We start from the raw sequence: 20,743 nt of genomic DNA on the forward strand, positions 1-20,743 counted from the left end.
GGTCCCCTGCATCGGGAGCTCAGAGTCTGAGCCACTGGGCCAGAGGGAAGTCCCAATAGTGCTGTTTTTATCCCGCTGTTTTCCTCCGCTAGTGTCAGTCACGGCAGATACTGTCAGTAGCCTACCCAGCATCCATCCTCTCCACTGTCTTCCTCACTGTTACGGTGACGATGCACACCGAGTCACATGAACTATAGGTTAATTGGGTATATAAATTTTGTGAAGTTATTTCTCCTAATACTTTGAACATATCCAGCCCTTCCAGTTTTTCATGGGAGCCTGTAGCCAATTCAATAATCAATCCTCATCAGGTAATGCAGTTTCTCCCTGATTGGTCCATTTCTTCCTCTTTTTTTTTTTTTCCTCTTGTTTTGGCTGTGGGTTGCAGGGAGTCTTTGATGTTCCACATTTTTTTTAGCATAATCTATTTCAGCCTGCATCTATTTTACTTATGCTACTCAGGATTCACTATGATGGGATTAACATCATTCTGGAAAATTTCTCAATCATCATCTTTGAATATTGCTTCTTCCTCACTCTACACATTCTCCCTTCCTGGAGCTCTGATTAAATGTGTAGATCTTCTCAAGCAATCCTCACATCTCTCTTTTATTATCTTTTACTCTACATCAGCTCTAGACTGGCGTTCACTGATTCTCTCTTCAGCAGTGACTAATTTGCTATTTAAATAGCAAAATAGATCCCCAAATATTATGTGTTCTATCTGGTTCCTTATCATGCCAGTCTTCCACCATTAAGTAGGATATTAGTCTTTTACTTTCTAAAAACAGCTTTATTGAGGTATAACTGACATACAATTAACCTGCTTATGTTTAAAGTTTATAATCTGATAAGTTTTGACATATGTATACACCTGTGAAACCATCACTCAAGATAATGAACATATTCTTCACTCCCTAAAGTGCATTTGTAATCCTCTTTCCCCACCCTGCCCCATCCACAGGTAACCAACCACTCGTTTTCTATCATTATAGATTAATTTACATTTTGTACAATTTCATATAAACAGAATCATACTCTTCTTTTATGGCAGGGGGTTGGGAATCTGGCTCTTTTCCTCTAGTACAATTATGTTAAGGTTCATCCATTTTTGTCTTATGTATCAACAGTACATTTCATTTTATTGCTGAATGGTCTTTCATTGTATGGGTATTACCACATGTTTAACCCAATCAGCAGCTGATGGATGTTTGGGTCATTTCCAGTTTGGGGCTGTTGCAAATAAAGCTGCTATGCACATTCATTCATGAGTACGTTTTTCTCTTAAATGTACAGTTTCATTTCTTTCAGGTAAATACCGAGCAATAGAATGGCTGGGTCATGTGTTAAGTATACGTGAAGTTTTTTAAGGAACTGCCATACTGTTTCCCAAAAACTATCGTCTCCTTGTAGGAAGGTGGGGTAATCACACCTCACTGGTTTCCTATTTTCCAGGGATTGCTGGTTTTTGTTGACTGATGTCCACTTTCTTTAGAACCACTGATTCAGATATTTTGTTTGTGGTTTCAGTTGTTTCCAACAGGAGGGTAAATCTGGGTTCTGTTTTAATTTTTTCCAGTTTTATTGATATATAACTGACATACTGTATAAGTTTAAGGTATACAACACGATGTGATATACGACATACTCTCCACCCCACCCCTCTCCATGATGAGACCCAACAAATGATTCAGAGGTGAGACAGATTTCCAGCGTATTTCAAAATGCCAGCCTCAAAAAGCAGCTCGAGAATGTACCCTCAGCCTCCCTAGGAAGGGGTTTAAAAGCACCAGAGAAGTGGAAACAGAGGGTGAAGAGAGAGTTTCTTCACATCATTTAAAAGCAGTTCAATGTCCCAATCCCCCTCCTACCAAATAAATGACTCTTGATTTTTTTCTAGCCATCTTATGGTGTGAAGAGATATTTTAACTGTGGTTTTGATTTATACTGCCCTGATGACTAGTGATATTTAGCATCTTTGCTTGTATATGTTGGCTGTTTGTACGTCTTCTTCAGAAAAATGTCTATTCAGGTCCTCTGCCTATTCTTTAATTGGATTTTTTTTGTTTTTGCTATTGTGTTATATGAGTTGCTTATATATTTTGGATATTAATATATCATATATCCAATACATGATTTACAAATATTTTCTCCCATTCTGCAGGTTGCATTTTCATGTTTCTGATTGTTTCTTTTGTTGTGCAGAGACTCTGAGTTCACTGTAGTCCCACTTATTAATTTTAGCCTTTGTAAAGCTTGTGCTTTTGGTGTCATATCCAAAAAACGGTGTCACATCAGGAGCTGTTACTCCATCTTGACTAGAAGAGGAAGTTTCACATGGTATTTTTTAATAGTCTCATTCTTTGACCATATTTTCTATTCTTTTGCATTAATAATTATAATAATATTCATTGGAAGTTTCTATTTGATAATTCTATTATCTGAGGTTCATAGTGAACTAACCCTAGGATTTTTTTTTTTTTTTTGAATTCTGGTTTATTGTTGGACAACAGTGTTTCACACACACAGCAAGCAGGCCAAAAAAATAATAATAAACCACAACTTCATAGTCAAGGAAAAAAAAGAAAACTTTTATCACTGGCCTTTTTAACCATCTCATAAAAACCAGCTCCTTATAGTAAGCTACATACATGCACAAAAAGGGTTACTGGCATTCTCGAAATAAGACTGACTTTTTGTTGTAGCCTTTGCTTTTTTTTTTTTTTTTAACATTTTCTTTCTCCTTTGAGATTGTAATGAACATGTTCACACCACAAGGAAAGTCAGAAGTAGGAGAGAGAATGCTGGGAAGGCTGGTTTGCTCATCCGAGATCATTATTAAAAATGGCTGACCCCTAACAATATGTACAAATATATAAAATGTAAATATAAAATACCAATTCTCCTTTTAAAAGTACTTTAAGAAAAAAAATCAGGGCCTTGGAAGTGTCGGCTCCTTTTTCCTCTCCTGTCGCAAATTCACGCTGTGTGGCTCTGGGTGGACACGGGAGAGCCCGCGGCGGAGCAGGCGCGGCGCAGGCGGCGGGCAGGCCGGACTCCACCTGGCAGTTGAGCATCTGAGGCGCGAAGAGGAGGATGAATGGGCTACAGTAGCCTTCTCTGTGAGCTTCACTTCTCTTTTGCTGCTGGTCATCCTCACCCATCTTCCACTTCTTCGTGTCAGGGTCACCATCCCCGTCATCTTCAGCTGCTGCTCTGCCCACAGCTGCCGCGGACGCCTCATCTTCCTCGCCACCCTCTTCCTCGCCATCCCCTTCCTCCTCCTCTTCCTCCTCCCCTCACTGTCAGCCTCCTGTTCCCCATTTTCCTCCTCAGCATTCCCATCAGCAGGCCCTCGCTCCCATTCTCCGTCTCCCCCGTGGCTTCTTTAAGTCCTTGGCAGTGATCTTGGAGCTGGTGTGCATGGTTGCATTGGGCACGATGGGGCCAGTGATGTTATTCAGCAAACTGAAAAGAAAGCAGGAGGTCGAGAACTCCAGCGATGAAGCTGCCGGAGTCCACAGTGGAGGCGGAGCTGGAGGTGGTTGAGCGAGTGAGGAGCCAGGCGCGGGGACAATGCAAAGACTGCTCCTGAGAGCAGCCAGTGGGGGAAACTTGAGAATTTCCTGTGTCTGCTGCTTTTCAATCAGGAGGTATCTTTCTTAGGTGTTCTGTGATACTGAAATGTCAGTTCACCTTCAACAGGGTTTCATTTGAAGAAATACTCTGCAGCTTGGATTAAATATATGATGTGGCAAAGCAATTCTCCTGGGGCCCAAAATTACTGCCAGTCAGGGGCCATTGTTATGTTAATTACTTGGCTGGAAATTCCTAGAGTCAGTGATAATTTAAAATCTAGTCATAAACCTAGGTTAAGGTAAACCTAGGATTATGAATTCTCAAAAGAACAATTTTTCCACCCAGCTACAAAATACAAGTTTCCTTAACATCTGTCTGTGCCAATGAGTGGACTGTTTTTCCCCTTAGGGTATAGCCTTCCAAGGACCCCATGAATTATATGCTGAGTTCTCTAATACCCCATTTTGCTTTGGACCAAGACTTTAGCATGTGCCTCTACTTGGAATATAAAACCAAGTCCCCTGGACTTCCAGACTGACATAGCCTCTCAGCCCTTCAGAGCTGTTGCAGTGTCAGCTTCATCCCTACTGTTGTTACTTTCCTCTTCATCTGTGGCTCTTGAAACTTCCCTTAATTTCATGTGAAATTAGGTTACACAGTGGCTGGTAATGCCATAAACCAAGATATTAAACTCAACATATTAAACAAGCTGGAGCAGAATCAAAAGGCAAAGAAAGGGAAACGTGTCAGTGTTAGGATGTAAGTATGGTTCTAATTTGTGAATACTTTAAAACTCCCTCTGGCACGTTGTATCCTCTTCAATTACTTACCTGCTGATTTACCACTTGGATTCTTCCCACTGGAATCTTTTATTAGAATCTATGCTGGTGGTTTTCAAACTATGTTCTCCAGGAGAAAACTAAACAGGTCTTATCCCTGAGCTCTTTCGGAGCTTGTAGATACAAGACTGAGGCTTAAAAAGTTGGGAAAATCCCTTTTCTATAAGATGGACCAAATATTTTAAAAGTATAATTCTTTTTTTTTTTTTTTCAATTTATTTATTTGGCTGTGCCAGGCATTAGTTGTTACAAACATGATCTTCAATCTTTGATGCAGCATGCGGAGTCTTTAGTTGTTCCATGTGGGATCTCGTTCCCTGACCAGGAATCGAACCCAGACCCCTGCATTAGGAGTACAGAGTCTTAGCCACTGGACCACCAGGGAGGTCCCTAAAAGTACAATTCTTAAAAAATGAATCTAACATGAAGAAATAACTCAATTTGTTTTATACCAATTTTATCTTACAGATGTTTTAATTGGTGTAGAAATACCCTTGACTAAAAGTTACCTTTGGATTCCACATCAAGAGTGGACTGTTTTCCCTAAACAGATTGACCACCTACCTTTCTTTCTCTTAGGCTGTTCTGGTGACGAGGGTCCTGGTGAGTGTGCATATGTCTCTTGAACGTGCTGAGTTTCCATCACTTCAGGAATCCCGTCTAATGTGACGGATACATGTGTGACTGGGGCAACAACCATGTCATCTTCAGAGGAGCTAAATATACTATTATCTAATGGGATAAAATCAACTTTGTATTATAAATCAAAATAATTTCATAACATGTTTCCTATTTCTGTGAAGATTAAAGGAGAAATGAAATCTTGAATCTAGCCCCTGGTTTTTACTTCCTCTGCCCTAAGTCAAGTTCCCTGGATCAGTCCAGGTTTGACTGGCCCATTCAATGTCTTCCTGACTTGACTTCCTATCCCCAGTCCATCCTGTCTCTCTTCTGCATTTTTGCATTGCCGCTAAGGTTTTTCTCCACAACCTAAGTCTGACCTGACCATATCATTCCTCTCTACAAAAACTTTACAGAGTGAAAATTAGAAAGAAAAATAAAACTGACATATCTTCTCATTGTTTACAGGTGGAAAAAAGATAAGAACAACCAAACTCCATAGCATACCATTTTGAACATCCACAGTATATAACCCATTATGAAACATTACTTCAGTTATACCAAAGCATTTTGAATCTTAAACATTTCATTCTTTCACAGATCTATGTCTTTGGTTCAATTGACTCCCTCTACCTTGAATGCCCTTTCCTGTCTTCTTCTACACATGAGAAGCTTATTTGCCACTAACAGCCCATGTCAGAACATTCCTTCCAAAAAGTCAGTCACCAGTATTTTCAGCTAGAGAAATCTCTCCTTTCAGAACACTCTGCTATCCCTCTTTTGGCCTTTATTTTTAGCTTTTACAGTTATTTACATAAATATCTTCAAAAGAAAACTGTAAGCTTGAGGAAAGAAAAAAAAAATCTATTCATTTCCATATCATGTTACTGCCTAATGTATTGCTGTGCATACAGAAAATCCTCAATAAACATCTTAAATTGATTTAATAATAATTCATTTTATGAGTCTGATACTTCCTTGTCAGAAAAGTCCAAAGGAGAACAAGGATTTAAAAGCAAATCAATAAATGTGATAGGAAATTGTATGCCATGAAGTCTTCAGTGGATTTTTTGCCTATTCACTGATGAATACTGACAGAAATCACTAAATTTTCATTGGTTGGACCCTAAGTACACTAATACTTCACCAATGAGGTTAAGAAGATACTCTGCATAACCTCTCTGACACCTAAATTACCTTTTTATTCTCAAAGTCTTCATTCCTCAAATCTAAAAAAAAAAATCCTGTTTGACTGAACACTTTAGCAAAGGTACCTCAACCAGTACTATGCCTTATAATGCACTTAGGATGCTAAAAAAATAAAACATCACTCTGGTCTCTTGATGTTTATCATCTAAAGCAGAGAGATGACAGGAAAGGTTTTTCAAAGCATGTAACCATAGTTCTACTGTAGAACATAGGAAACTGTATTCAACATCCTGTGATAAACCATAACAGAAAATATGAAAAAGAATGTATGTATATGCATATGTGTTACTGAATCACTTTGCTGTACAGCAGAAATAAACACAACATTGTAAATCAACTACACTTCAAAAAAAAAAAAAAAAAGCATAAGAAAGTAAACAGCCGTAACACTCACTCATGCGCTTTTCATCCAGCATAGGGCCAGGAGAATCCATGTTGAGGAGTGCCTCAGCAGCCTCGATGGTTTCAATTGTTTCATCCCCATTATGACAGGAAGCTTCTACTATAATACATTTAAACAGAAAAACAGAATTAGCACGAGACATCTGTTGTTCTAAAAAACACAGGTTTGGGAATCTCCTGTGGTTCAGGGATGAGGACTTTGCTCTTTCACTGCGGGGGCCCAGGTTTGATCCCCGATTGGGGAACTAAGATCCAGTTCCTCCATAATAGTTAAAACCAGAAAAGATAAATACTTCAATAAGCCTAGTAAAGTTATTAAAACAGGGCACTGTAACACTTCCTATTAAAAACTTAAGCCTTCTATTTAAATTATTTAAAATTTTGTAGATTTAAGGCATAGTAGAAAAGCAGATTACTCTTCTGTCAAGGCTCTGGAATTTCATGAATTGAAGGAAATATCCCACTAAAACTAATTTTTTTCTAAAAACTCAGGCAAGTAAGGCACAGATAAGTCAATAATCAATTACCATCTTCTAAACATTTATGTAACTCTAGCTATTCATTTATATAAGCTTTATAAATATTTTAAAGTTCTACTAGGTAGATGAAAATGATGAAATTAGTTTGTGTAACTATTTAATTACATAGCAATTAAGAAAATATTACAAGAAGAATTTCAAATCACTTCTTTGTCAAGTTTTATAATGAGAAATATCAAACATACACAAAAGTAGAGGGAATCATACAATGAACTGAATGTATCAAGGGCCCAGTTTCAATATTTAATAATCAATTTTCCTTAATCTATACTCCCCAGCTCAATAAAGACACAAGATTATTTCAAAGTGAACCTCAGACAGCCTGTCTTTCATTGTAAATATTAGCGTATACAGACAATACCATGGTCACATCTTTTACAAATTAATTATTCTTTAAATCAGATATCCATTTAATACTGAAATTTCTCTGTCTCAGATTTTTTTAAAAGTTGGTTTGTTCACAACAGATTTCAAACAAAGTTCATGCATTACACTTGGTGGCATACACCTTCCTTCCTATTTTGTTTTGTTTTGCTGTTTATCTTAAGAGAAACAGGGTCAATCTGTTTGTAGTTTCCCACATTTTAGATTTTGCTGATTATATCTCTGTGGTGTCACTTACCACAGCCCTCCCCCATGTATTTCCTGTAAACTGGTAGATATTTCTGTAAGAATGACTTGATTCACATTCAGTTTTTTGCCAAGAATACGTGAAGGTAATGCTGTGTGATTCCATGTGCTTTTTGAAAGTAGGTAGTCTTTCTTCGGGACTGCTAGACCGAGAATCAGTTTCAAGCATTGTCAGCCTGATCCGGTCACCATTAAATTTCCCAACAGCCTCTCATCTAAAGGCGTTGCAGTTATTGATGACAGTTTGCCTAGATCCAGGAGTTCATTAGGGATTCCAAAATGGTGATAATCATAATCTTATCATTCCTCTCGCATTTATTAGCTAGAATTCTCTACGAAGAAGAACTTGCTGTCATTGACTATCTGGTTACCCTGAGCCACGGTTTATACAATAAGGGCAAATTAAATGCCTGGATCTTTTTCTGCTATTCACTAATTTCAGAGTAAAAAACGGGATCTTTCAAAAGTGACCACTGAGTTTAAAAGATTTTTGTTAGTTTCTAGTTTATGTTTCTATGTTTAAATATAAGCAAACACATACATATCATTTTTATTCTCTCCCTTATCTTAAATAAAAAATAACTATTCATGCTGTACTGACCCTTGCTTTTTAAACTTCATATACACTAGAAATCATTCCACAGCTACATACAGAAATCAAACTACCTTTCGAATTTCAAAAAACATAAAGCAAATTTAATATCAGTGATCTAATTTGTAAAAGTCAGTTTATTACACTCAGTTTCGGTGTTCAGGGCAGGAAATGCAAAATAAATTGGTGAGTCCTACATAAAACAGGAATGAAAACCAAAAAAACAGTACAACTAAGCTTTTAAAAATACAGAGAAAATGTTTTTCCATTATTAAATGGATTACAAAAATTTCTTGCAGGCAACACTAAAACCCACAAGCTTTTTTTTTCTTCTAGTTTTACTGAGATATAATTGACATGCAGCATTGTGTGAGTTTAAGGTGTACAGCATAATGATTTGATCATTTCAATCATGAAATGATTATCACAATGAGTTTAGTGAATATCCATCATTTCATATAGATATAAAATTAAGGATACAGAAGAACTTTTCTTGGGATGAGAACCGAAGAATTACTCTTAATTTTTATATATAACATGCCTCAGTGTTACTTATATTTATCATACTGGACATTATATCCCTAGTACTTTATCTTTTAAATGAACATTTGTACCTTTTGACTTTGTCCAATTCTCATTCCCCTCTCCTCCCCAAACCTCTGGTAAACACAAATTTGATCTCATTTTCTGTGAGTCTGTGTACTTGTTTTCAAAGTACAGCTGACCTACAACACTGTTACTTCCTCAACATAGTGATTGGGTATTTCTATACATTTCGAAATGATCACTATGATGTCCAGTTATGAAATGTTACCATACTAAGACACTACACAGTTATTTACTATACTCCCCACACTGTACATAGTAATACACATATATATAGATATATATACATAAAGCTATTCATCACTTAAATTCAAATGCATTTTAACAACCCTGCATTTTAAAAAATTAATTTATTTAAATTGGAGGCCAATTACAATATTACAGTGGTTTTTGCCATACACTAACATGAATCAGCCATGGACAACCCTGCATTTTTACTCCCCAACTCCACGTTTACTGTTCTTTGACATCATGCTTTACATATTTTTCTTCTGTGTATCTCAACTACAATTATTGTGGATACAGATAATTTCACTCTGCTTGTCTTTCAACCTTTCTACACGGCTAATTCACTATCTTTGCCTTCCTTTCAGGATTTTCATGTTTCTAGTTGTGGCCTATTCTTTTTCAGTTAGAAAAGTAACATTTCTTATAAAGTTGGTTTGTGGGTGCAGAACTCTTTTGGCTTTTGCTTGTCTGTAAAACTTGGATCTCACCACCAAATGTGAATGAAAGCCTTGCTGGTTAGAGTGTTCTTGGCTGTAGATTTTTCCCTTTCACCACTTTAAATATAAGGAACCATTCCCTTCTGTTCTGCGTGGTTTCTGCTGAAAAGTCACCTCATGGCCTTATGCAAGTCCTCTTGTTTGTAACTTGTTGCTTTGCCCTTGCTGCTTTTAAAATCCTTATTTTATCTTTAATTTCTGCCACTTTAATTATAGTGTGTCTTGGTGTGGTCCTTCTTGGGTTGATCTTGTTTGGGACTCACTCTGCAGGAATTCCTGGACCTGGATGTCTGTGTCCTTTCCGAATTGGAAAGTTTTCAGTTATTATGTCTTCAAATATGTTCTCTGCCCCTTTCTCTCTCTTCTCTCTGGGACCCATATAATACAAATATTAGTACACATGATGTTGTCTGAGAGGTCTCTTTAACTGTCTTCATTTCTTTTTACCATTTTTCCTTTTTCATTCAGCTTCAGTGATTTCCAACAATGTTTTCCAGCTTGCTGATCCAATCCTCTGTATCATTTAATCTACTGCTGATTCCTTCTAGCACATTTTCATTTCAGTTATTGTACTCTTGCTGTCTGTTTGGTTGGTCTTTACATTTTCTAACTCTGGTAAAAACTTCTAACTTCTTGCTCTATGGATCCATTCTTCACCAGAGTTCCTTGAACATGTCTTACAATCATTACCTTGAGTTCTCTATACAGTAGATCACCAATCTCCACTTGACTTAGTTGTTATTCTGGAGTTTCATCTTCATTTAGAAGATTATTTCTCTGTCACCTCATTCCGCCTAACTTGCTCTTTTTATTTCTGTGTATCTGGTAGGTTGGTTACATTTCCTGATCTTAGAGAAGTGGAGACCTTCTTTCGTAGGAGACCTCCTGTGCATCCCAGCAGCACTCTCCCCTCTGGTCACCAAAGCTATGCGCTCTGGGGCGCCCCCTAGAGGACTGTGTGGCTCCTCTTGTGACAGGCTGGCTATTGTGGGTGAACTGGCTGGTGCTGGGTAGGCTGCCAGGACCAGCCTTGCACAGAAGCTGCCAGAGACCCCAGGTGGTCCCAAGGCTAGTGCTGGCTCACAAATGGCCAGAGTCAGGTTCTAGAGTGGGGAGTTGTGGGGCCTGGGGCCCCAGATCTAGGGTTAACCTGCTAGAGGCAGGGCCAGTTCCTGGCACAGCTGGTTGTGGGTCCCGGGTTCTGTGTCCCCTAACTGGTGTTGACCCACTGGTGAATGGGGCTGGATCCCAGAGAAGCTGGGCTGATGGGTCTAAAGGGGTCCATCTCCTTTAATAATTTCACTTCCAGATCCTCAAGACTGGTAAAGAAGAAGAATCGCCACATAGGAGTTCTTAGTCAAATGCTTTTCAAAAATTTTTAACAACACAACCTTGTTTCAAAGGAAATTTTATATAAAACCCCAACATATAAACATATTAAAGTGGTATTTTCACATTGCATATTTCATAGGTTAAAACAGTGTTTATGAACAGGAAAATTTGAAATCAGGATTATAGATGACAGCGGCCACCTAAAGTAAGTCTCACATCCATAAAAGCAGTTTGATCTTTTTATTATTAAAAATTTCAAACAGAATCGAAATTCTGGGACACAGTAAAATGAATTCTCACATACCCATTCTCAGCATCACTTGTTATCAATACATAGTCAATGTTCTTTCATCTCATGCATCCTCCACTTACTGCCCAAGGACCCCCTCCCGACAGACTCTGACCTTCAGGATTTTTCTGAAGGAATCTCTGACAGCATATTTTACCTCTAAGTATCTGAGCATATGTATCTGAAAGCTAAAGAGTCCAACACAATGCTATTATCATACCTAAAAATGTTAACAACTTTCTTCATTATCTGAAGTGCTACCTAGGTCTCATAATTACAGCTTATAACCTGTTCTATCCCCTCACCACCAACCCTGCAGCCTCTCAAAAGCGTGGTACTCTCCCCTCCCCCACTCTGGAGTAAGGGGGGCTATAACATCCCTTCATTTCTCATGACCTGACTCAGACAGGCATGGAAGAGTTAAACAGAGGCTTGGGTTGGAAGATAAGAAAGGTAAGAGAGAAGAAACACGAAAACAGAAAATCTCTGGATCTAGGCGCTTGTCTGCATCTCATCATCAGCTGTCTTCAAGTCCAAGCCCAGGAGTGAAGCACTGAAAGGAAGAAATGATTCGTTCTCCTAAAGACACAGGATCTGCTTTCCTAGTCTCTGTTTCTCCTCTGAGGACCAGTATCTTCCTTGGCCGCTAAAACCAGGAATAAACACTCCTTCAGGGAAGACTCTGGTTCCCAATCCACAGAGAGTGTGGCCTCACCCTAATGCATCAAGAAAGTAGATCAGAACACACTGCAAAAACCCCGTTAGCTACACAACACATCTATATATGCACAGAGGTGGTCACTCTGTTATACAAAACACAAAGATCACAGTCAGCGATGAGTAGAAACCTCTAATTGAAGTAATCTAATTCCCTTATTGATAAGGGAAAGACAAGTCTAGATTCATTAAAAATTTTCACTGAGCTGCTCTGGACAAAGATGTGAATATATGAGAACATGCTTTGCAAAATATAAGAGGACAATACAAAAATTAAGTGTTGCTGGTCAATGTTATCAGTGAGGGTGCAGTCACTTGATGTGTGACATTAGGCAAGTCACTGAACTTCTTTAATTTCAATTTCTTTTTCTGCTGAAAATTAAGTGAGATAACGTACTTTTACAAAGATCTACTATGTTAATATGATACGATAAGAAGTAGACAATGCCAGTTTGGTGGTATTCTTGCCCCAAAATGCATTATCACATTCCATCATGAGAAAACATCACAGAAATAGAACTGAGGGACATTCTACATGTCTGACCAGTACTCCTCAAAAGCGTCAGGGTTATAAGAGACAAGGAAAGACACAGGAACCATCACAGATTGGGAGTGTCTAGGAGAAAATGACTACCAACTAATCGCAGTGTGAGATTCTAGATAGGCTCCTGGAACAGAAAAAGGACATTAGTGTGAAATGCGTGGAATATAAAGAAAGGCCAGGTTTAGTTGATAATACTGTGAAAAATGTTAATTTCTGGTTTTAAATTAATAATAAATATTCAAATAACTTTTTACTTCCAAATAGTTTATTTTCTCAAACACCTCCAACATCTCTGGCCAAGATACAGGAAAGTTTAAATGTATAAAAATAAAAATGCATGCACCAGTTTCCAAAACTGATGAAAAAAGTACCACCTCAACACGCACACAGTGAACTCTTTGGTTTGAAATACCCTGCTAGTTCTGACTGAAGAAATCTTCCTGAAACCCCAGCACCTTATCCTTCATTTGGGTCATGGCCTCCTATTCTGCCTTCTGCGGCAGCAATAACAAAAGAGCATTCCTATCTTCTGCCCCACAGGCAACCTCTCGTTGTCACCAGGAGTGCAGAGCGAGGCACACACAGTGCTCAGTGAAGGCCTGGTGAACTGAGCTGGTGTGGCTCCTCTCACACACCTCCTCTTTTGTCGCCTTCATCTCCGTCTATATAGGAAAGAAGAGGGGGAGGTGAGCAGGTGCTATGAGCCACAGGCAGACCAGAAGGGAAACGGCACTTCCTTCTCCCTGCAGGGCTCTAGCTTCTGCCACTAATGACGCTACTCAAAACCGAGTCGGGAATGTTCTTCCAGCCCCCAAGTCACAGAGAGAAGCCAACGCCTACGACGACGCTGCTCGGGGTGCACAGACCTGTGAGGGTGATGTCGTCCTCATCCTCGTCGATGATCTCCTCCTCAGCGACGTCCAGGGAGCTCTCGGTGATCATGTCGTTGGGCTCCTCCACACAGGCCAGACCTGCATAGCTGTTAAGAATATCAGCACCAGGAACATGCTCCACAATGACGGCAGGGAAAATAGCTGGATCACCAAGCTGGGAAGGCAAGGGGAAAAAAAGATTAACCAAGTTTTGCTTTTGTTAAATACAACCCAAACTGATTTATACTGGACATCAATTTAGTTTTCACATCATCAGCTACTTGTATGTATGTACAATGTAGTATGTACTACAATGTATGTACTAATACATACATTGACAATCCTAGGCTACAGAGAATATACATCTACTATGACCAAATAATTTTGGGTCTTTTTTTTTTAACTTTTTACTTTGGGTTGGGGTACAGTCGATTAACAATGTTGTGACAGCCTCAGGTGAACAGCGAAGGGACTCAGCCATACATACACATGCATCTGTCCTCCCCCAAAACCCCCTCCCATCCAGGACGCCACATGACACGGAGCAGTTCCCCATGCTTTACAGTAGGCCCTTGCTGGCTATCCATTTTAAACGCAGTGGAGAACTTCCCGGTGGCTCAGTTGCGCCTTCCATTCCAGGTGACGTGGGTTTGATCCCTGCTCCGGGCAGATTCCACGTGCTGTGGAGCAACTAAGCCCATGCACGGTAACCATGGAGCCCGCGTGATCTACAGGCAGTGCTCTGCAACAAGAGAAGCCACTGCAGCGAGAAGCCCACACGCTGCACCGGAGAGCAGCCCCCACTTGCCACAACCAGAGAAAGTCCCGCACGCAGCAACGAAGATGCAGTGTGGCAAAAAGGAAAAAGAAAGATCCCATGTGTAATAACTAGGACTCAGTGCAGTCAAATACATTTTAAAAATAGATAAATAAATATAGCGAAGTGTACATGTCCATCTCTAACTCCCTAACTATCCAATTTTGGGTCTTAATAGCCAAGTTTTCACCAGGAATTTCTATAAAAGTATGTTTTTAAAGTGAACTAAACTAAAAACAAAAACTAGTATCATGAATAAGAAGTGGCATACGAATAAGTATACAATTAAATAAAACCTCAACCAAAGTTTCTTGGACAGAAAAAGATCTGTGAGCTTAATAAATACTACATCGTCACTTGGCACACAGGCCGTGTTTAACAATTGCTTTTGACTGAAATGGGAAAATTAACTTTCACTTTCTATTCAGTCATAAGATCAGGGAATCTCGTTTCACAGATGAGGAAACTGACCCAGAGAGACTTTTTAATAGCCTACTCAAATATCAGTTAGTCATGAAAAAAAATTCAATGCTAAAATGAAAACCAAATAAAATATGCTTTCTAAGTATTCCATTGTTGTTAGTCGCTAAGTCGTGTCTGACTCTTGCAACTCTATGGACTGTAGCCTGCCAGGCTCCTCTGTCCAAGGGATTTCCCAGGCAAGAATACTGGAGTGGGTTGCCATTTCCTTCTCCAGGGGATCTTCCTGAGTCTCCTGCATTGGCAGGTGAATTCTTTACCACTGAGTCATCAGGGAAATCTCCAATCTAAGTATACATGAATCATAATACTATATAATAAGGGCTGTCTACAAAATAATTATTTCTTAAAGTAAAAAGGCAGACACTTTTTAACTTGTCTCATATTGCTCTCCTTGTCATATGGTAAGAGTATTATTCGTTATACTTCATATTAATGTTTCTCTGCAAATCATCATCTCCTAAGCCACTAATACATATTAAAGTCTATTGATTTAAAAAAATCAATTAGTGATAGACCTCATTAAGTTTCTACCTCTTTTACTTTAAAAATTAAAAAACTTCAGACTTTAAAAAGTTGTAAAAGTAGCACATTCTCTTACAACCTTCATTCATATTCCTCAAACATTAATACTTAATCACATTTATCATCCTCTTTCTATATTATTCTTTCTATATCTATAGTTTTTGTGATTTATTTGAAAGTGGAAAACATATTGACCCTTTAACCTTAAACACTTAAGCGTATATTTTCTAAATATATGATCACTATCTTATATAAAGATAGCACAATTATCAAAATTGTGCTTTAATTGTGCTTTAATTATCAAAAAGTAACCTTGGTACAGCACTATTATTTAATCTATAGAATTTACTTAAATTTCTCCAATTGTCTCACTAATGTCTTAAAATTTTTTTTTAAATTGGGATCAAGATCATAATTTTCATTTGGTAAATATCATGTTTCTTCATGACAACTTCTCTAATTTAGAACAATTCCTTTCTTCTCCTTTAATCTGGAGCAGTTCTTCAGTTTGTCTTTCATGATCTTGACACTGGAAAAATAAAGGCCATTTGTTTCATAAAATGTCTCCCAATTTGGGTTTGTGTTAGTAACTCAGCAAGAATACCAAAAAAGCAACGCTGTGTCCTTTCAAATACATCTTATCAGGAGGTCCAAAATACCAATTAGTCTCACTATGAGTGATATTAACTTTGATCATTTATTTAGTTTGGATGCGGTCTACCAGACTTCTCTACCATTATTACTGTATTTCCTTTTATAATTAGTAAATACCTTATGGGAAGACAGCTCATGTAAATATCCTTTTTCTTAAAATATGTAGGGAGAAAATATTATTTATGACTTCATTATAACTTAAGCATCCTCAATCTTTTAAAATTAATATGTTTGTAGCAGTGCACAGAAGTTAAACACTACTGCGAACATAAGAATTTAATCACCCAAATTAAATATATGATATCATAGGTACTAAATACCATCCATGCCTTCAAGAATGCTATGTTCTGAAATTTACAAATAATATTAATACTAAAGCATATTTGGATGGTTTTATTTTCAAATGTTTCTTCCTATTTCAAGAGGAAGTTAGTGAGAAGTAACCAGCTGTCCAAATCCTAAGTTTTGAAATAGAAAGAGGCTCAAACATTACAAAGAAAAACACACACAGGGAGGCGCTAGAGGGAGCATCACATAAAGGGCCCCAGTACAGTCACTGCCTTGCACTTCTCTTTGGAGAATGAACTGTCGCACAAGCAACCCAACCCAGCAGGGCCCGTGCTTGTCACAACACTTCTTTTCTTCTCTCCTAAGAGCTCAAGTTAAGCTCCTCATCTAACAAGGCTAAGCCCAGAGTGAGTTAATTTTCATGAATTCATTTTATGCCACAACAACTCTACACATCAGGTAAGGATATGGCTTATTATCTCTATCTATTGGCAAATGAAGAATTAGACTAAGAAATTTACCCAAGGGGGTGTCCCTAGTGGCCCAGGGGTTAAGACTTCAAGCTTTCATGCAGGGGACACAGGTTCAATCCCACATGCCATGCTATGTGGCCAAAAAGTTAAAATATTAAAAAAAAATTTACCCAAGATTAGCACTAAGTCCGGAGAAGGCAATGGCACCCCACTCCAGTACTCTTGCCTGGAAAATCCCATGGACGGAGAAGCCTGGTAGGCTACAGTCCATGGGGTCGCTAAGAGTGGGTACGACCGAGCGACTTCACTTTCACTTTTCACTTTCATGCATTGGAGAAGGAAATGGCAACCCACTCCAGTGTTCTTGCCTGGAGAATCCCAGGGACAGAGGGGCCTAGTGGGCTGCTGTCTATGGGGCGCACAGAGTCAGACACAACTGAAGTGACTTAGCAGCAGCAGCAGCAGCAGCACTAAGTCAGAGACAGAGGCAGATCAATGCAATTAACAAGAGAAGCCCTCAAATGGAAGCAAAGAATTCCTCCCTACCCACATTTATTTGGCTCTTGAAATTTGGAGAGTGAGTATTTAGACTGTGGCTATTAAGAGGGATCGCTCCAAAATTTTTCTGAATCCATACAGTTCCCAAGTTTCAAATAACTAAAGCTGTTTGTTACTACTTTCTACCTCATCCCAGTCTCTTATCCTGGAAGTGGATTGGAGCTGATGGCTCTGTTCTCCAGGTATACAGGTGTTAGGAGACACCCAGTCATGTACTCCTATAACCAATACTGCTTCCCTGGTGGCTCAGATAGTAAAGAATCTGCCTGCAAAGTGGGGAGACCTGGGTTCAATCCCTGAGTTGGGAAGATCTCCTGGAGGAGAGCATGGCAACTCACTCCAGTATTCTTGCCTGGAGAATCCCCATCGACAGAGGAGCCTGGCGGGCTGCAGTCTATGGGGTCGCATTGAGTCGGACGTGACTGAGCGACTAAGCACAGCACAGCAGTGACCCTCTCCAGAAGCAACCACTGAAGCCAGTATCTTTGTTCTGTAACAGAGGCAGTCTATGCATAGTCAAGTATATTCTAATTTGCTTTAGACAATCATTTCTAGGGCACTTCCAGGTTTTAAGATGTACTTTAAAGGCACGGATATGAAAACTGTCTGTTTACAAACTTACATCAGAAGAGATTACTCATTTTTAATGGGCTAAATGCAGGGGGAGGGGGAGGCAGTCATCTACGCACAGTGGTCACATACCTTCTGGCTTTGCTACTGATATTAGCTAATATTCATTAGCACCAGGCATTTTGCTCACTGCTTCACACGGATTACCACCTTATGTCATCATCACAAAAACCCAATAAGAAAGGCACATCAGATGATTTACCTTATACACGAGAAAATGAAGTCTCAAAGAGAAGGAAAACAGTTCACTGTAAGTGGAAGAATCTTAACCTAAAGTTGACTCCAGAGACCAAGTTCTTTACCTTTTCACTATTACAGCCAGCCTGAAACATGATGCTGTTTTGTTCTGGAACTTTTTTTCCCTTTTACGTATTTACTTAGCTCTGTTTAGAAACACAGAATAGGTGAGGAGCTGTGTTTGGGGCATGACTTTCAGTGTTATCTTTTCCAGGACTTCTCCAATCCAAATCTACTATAAACCACCTAGAGGGCACAGCCAGCTCCTGCCACTCCCAGGGACTTCCCAGGATCACTCCCAACTTGGCCATACCGTCTTCTCCTTCTAGAAACTGGCTCGTCTCATGAAAAACACAGGCCACTCTTCTCTAGTCCACTGAGATATGTATTCACAGTTATTCAACTCTTAATTTCTCCAGGGTGCTGTTAATTCATGTACAATAAATAGACCAACTCTGTGTCTCAGGTAACCAGCCTCAATCTGTATACACAAAATAGATCCAGGAAACCCTTCTCAGGTGACTGGAAAGACACTTCCCCTCTATAACCATAAAGAGAAGGAAAATACATACTCCAGAAAAGCCTGCTGCTGATCTGGGCTCATGGTAAACTCCTGCCTTATAAACTGATTGACTAAACTCACTGACTACTGACTGAGTCATTAGGAACTTTAAAACTTCATAACCACACGTTCTAAAATTCCTTGTAGAGCATTCCTGGGGGCTCAGTGGTACAGAATCTGCCTGCCAACGCAGGAGACACAGGTTCAATCCCTGGTCTGGGAGGATCCCACATGCTGCAGAGCAACTAAGCCCCTCGCCGCAACTGCTGCAGCCCAGGTGCCCTGGAGGCTGAGCTCCACTACAAGAGAAGCCCGCACACTGCACCTAGAGAGCACGCCCTGCTCGCGCAACGAGAGAAAAGCCCGAGGAACAATGAAGGCCCGGCACAAACAAAAATAAATTAAAAACAAAAATTGTTTTAAGTAATAAAATCCCTGATAAAGAAATGGACCCTAATCTCTTGAGTGAAAACAAAGATGGTAAAATTTCAAATACTGAATTTTCCTAGATTTCAATTTTTTTTTAATAAATAAAATATGGGGACTTGTTGTATTAATTTGCTGTAGCTGCTATAACAAAGGACCATAGGCTACATGGCTGAAACAGCAGAAATGTACTCTCTCTCAGTTCCAGAGTCTGCATGGCTGATACCACAGCGATGGCAAGGTCAGTTCCTGCGGGCTGTGAGGGAAGGGTCCAGCCAGGCCTCCCTCTGTGGCTTGTAAACGGCCCTCTTCGTGTTCACACAGTGCTCTCCCTGTACGTGTCTCTGTCCAAGTTTTCTCTTCTTATAAAGGCACTCATCATATTGGATCAGGGGCCCACCCTATTCCAGTATAAACTCATGTTGTATCCACAACAATCCTGTTTCCAAGTAAGGTCACATTCTGGGGGTCAGGGCTTCAACATTTGAATTTGAGGCGTGGAGAGCAATTCAGACTATAACAAGATTCAAGTTAATTTAGCCTTAAGTCTCTCATTTGACAACTAAGTCCCTTGACCCTAAACAATCTCAGTAGCTTATGACAATGAATGCTAGTTTCTCAGTCATGTCCATGGACTGTACCCAGCCAAGCTCTTCTGTCCATGGAATTCTCCGGGCTAGAATACTGGAGTCGGCTGCCATTTCCTTCTCCAGAGGATATTCTCAACCGAGGGATCAAACCCAGGTCTCCTGCATTACAGGTGGATTCTTTACCATCTTTATGGCAATTAAAAAAAAATACATATATATATATAGCCATGACATTAAAAGATGCTTGCTTCTTGGAAGAAAAGCTATGACAAACCTAGATAGCATATTAAGAAGCAGAGACATTACTTTGCCAACAAAGGTTCATATAGTCAAACCTATGGTTTTTCCAGTACTCATGTATGACTGTGAGAGCTGGAACATAAAGAAGACTGACCACTGAAGAACTGATGCTTTTGAACTGTGGTGTTGGAGAAGACTCTTGAGAGACCCTTGGACTGCAAGAAGATCAACCCAGTCAATCCTAAAGGAAATCAATCCTGAATATTCGTTGGAAGGACTGATGCTGAAGCTGAAGCTCAAATACTTTGGCCACCTGATGCAAAGAACTAATTCATTTGATAAGACTCTGATGCTGGGAAAGATTGAGGGCAGGAGGAGAAGGGGACGACAGAGGATGAGACGGTTGGATGGCATCACCAACTCAATGGACACGAGTTTGAATGAGCTCCGGGAGACACTCGGGAGATGGCCAAGGACAGGGAAGCCTGGTGTGCTGCTGTCCATGGGATGGAAAAGAGTCAGACAAGACTGAGCCACTGAACAACAACAAATTAGTAATTCAGGAATAGTAACAGGAATTGTTACAATAGTAACAATAGTAACTTGTTATAACAGTAACAAGTAATTCAGGAATGTTAACAATAGTAACAATCAATAGTAACAATAGTAACATTCAAACATATTCTACATATATCATAAAAATAATATATAAGAATATATATAAAATAATATATAAGAACACATATAATATGTATAAGAATATATAG

General features: G+C 39.3%; 1 protein-coding gene and 1 non-coding gene across 10 annotated transcripts in view; both read right to left on the minus strand.

Annotated features, from left to right (window-relative positions):
* ELF1 (E74 like ETS transcription factor 1) overlaps nucleotides 1-20,743 on the minus strand; it is a 121,614-nt gene that overhangs the window by 16,514 nt on the left and 84,357 nt on the right. For 8 of the 9 annotated variants that reach the window (XM_061434448.1, XM_061434443.1, XM_061434445.1 and 5 more), the window contains 3 exons: nucleotides 13,491-13,671; nucleotides 6,643-6,750; nucleotides 4,983-5,150 (listed from right to left, as the gene is read on the minus strand). In XM_061434448.1, the coding sequence (XP_061290432.1) occupies nucleotides 4,983-5,150; nucleotides 6,643-6,750; nucleotides 13,491-13,671 (457 nt within the window). The remainder of the gene's footprint in view (nucleotides 1-4,982; nucleotides 5,151-6,642; nucleotides 6,751-13,490; nucleotides 13,672-20,743) is intronic. The other variant, XM_061434447.1, reaches the window with a different exon arrangement.
* On the minus strand, nucleotides 4,732-4,803 carry TRNAR-CCU (transfer RNA arginine (anticodon CCU)). The gene has a single exon. It is a non-coding gene; the product is annotated as a tRNA-Arg (tRNA).

The sequence above is a fragment of the Bos javanicus genome, chromosome 12 (assembly GCF_032452875.1).
Source record: "Bos javanicus breed banteng chromosome 12, ARS-OSU_banteng_1.0, whole genome shotgun sequence".
Classification (NCBI taxonomy): Eukaryota; Metazoa; Chordata; class Mammalia; order Artiodactyla; family Bovidae; genus Bos; species Bos javanicus.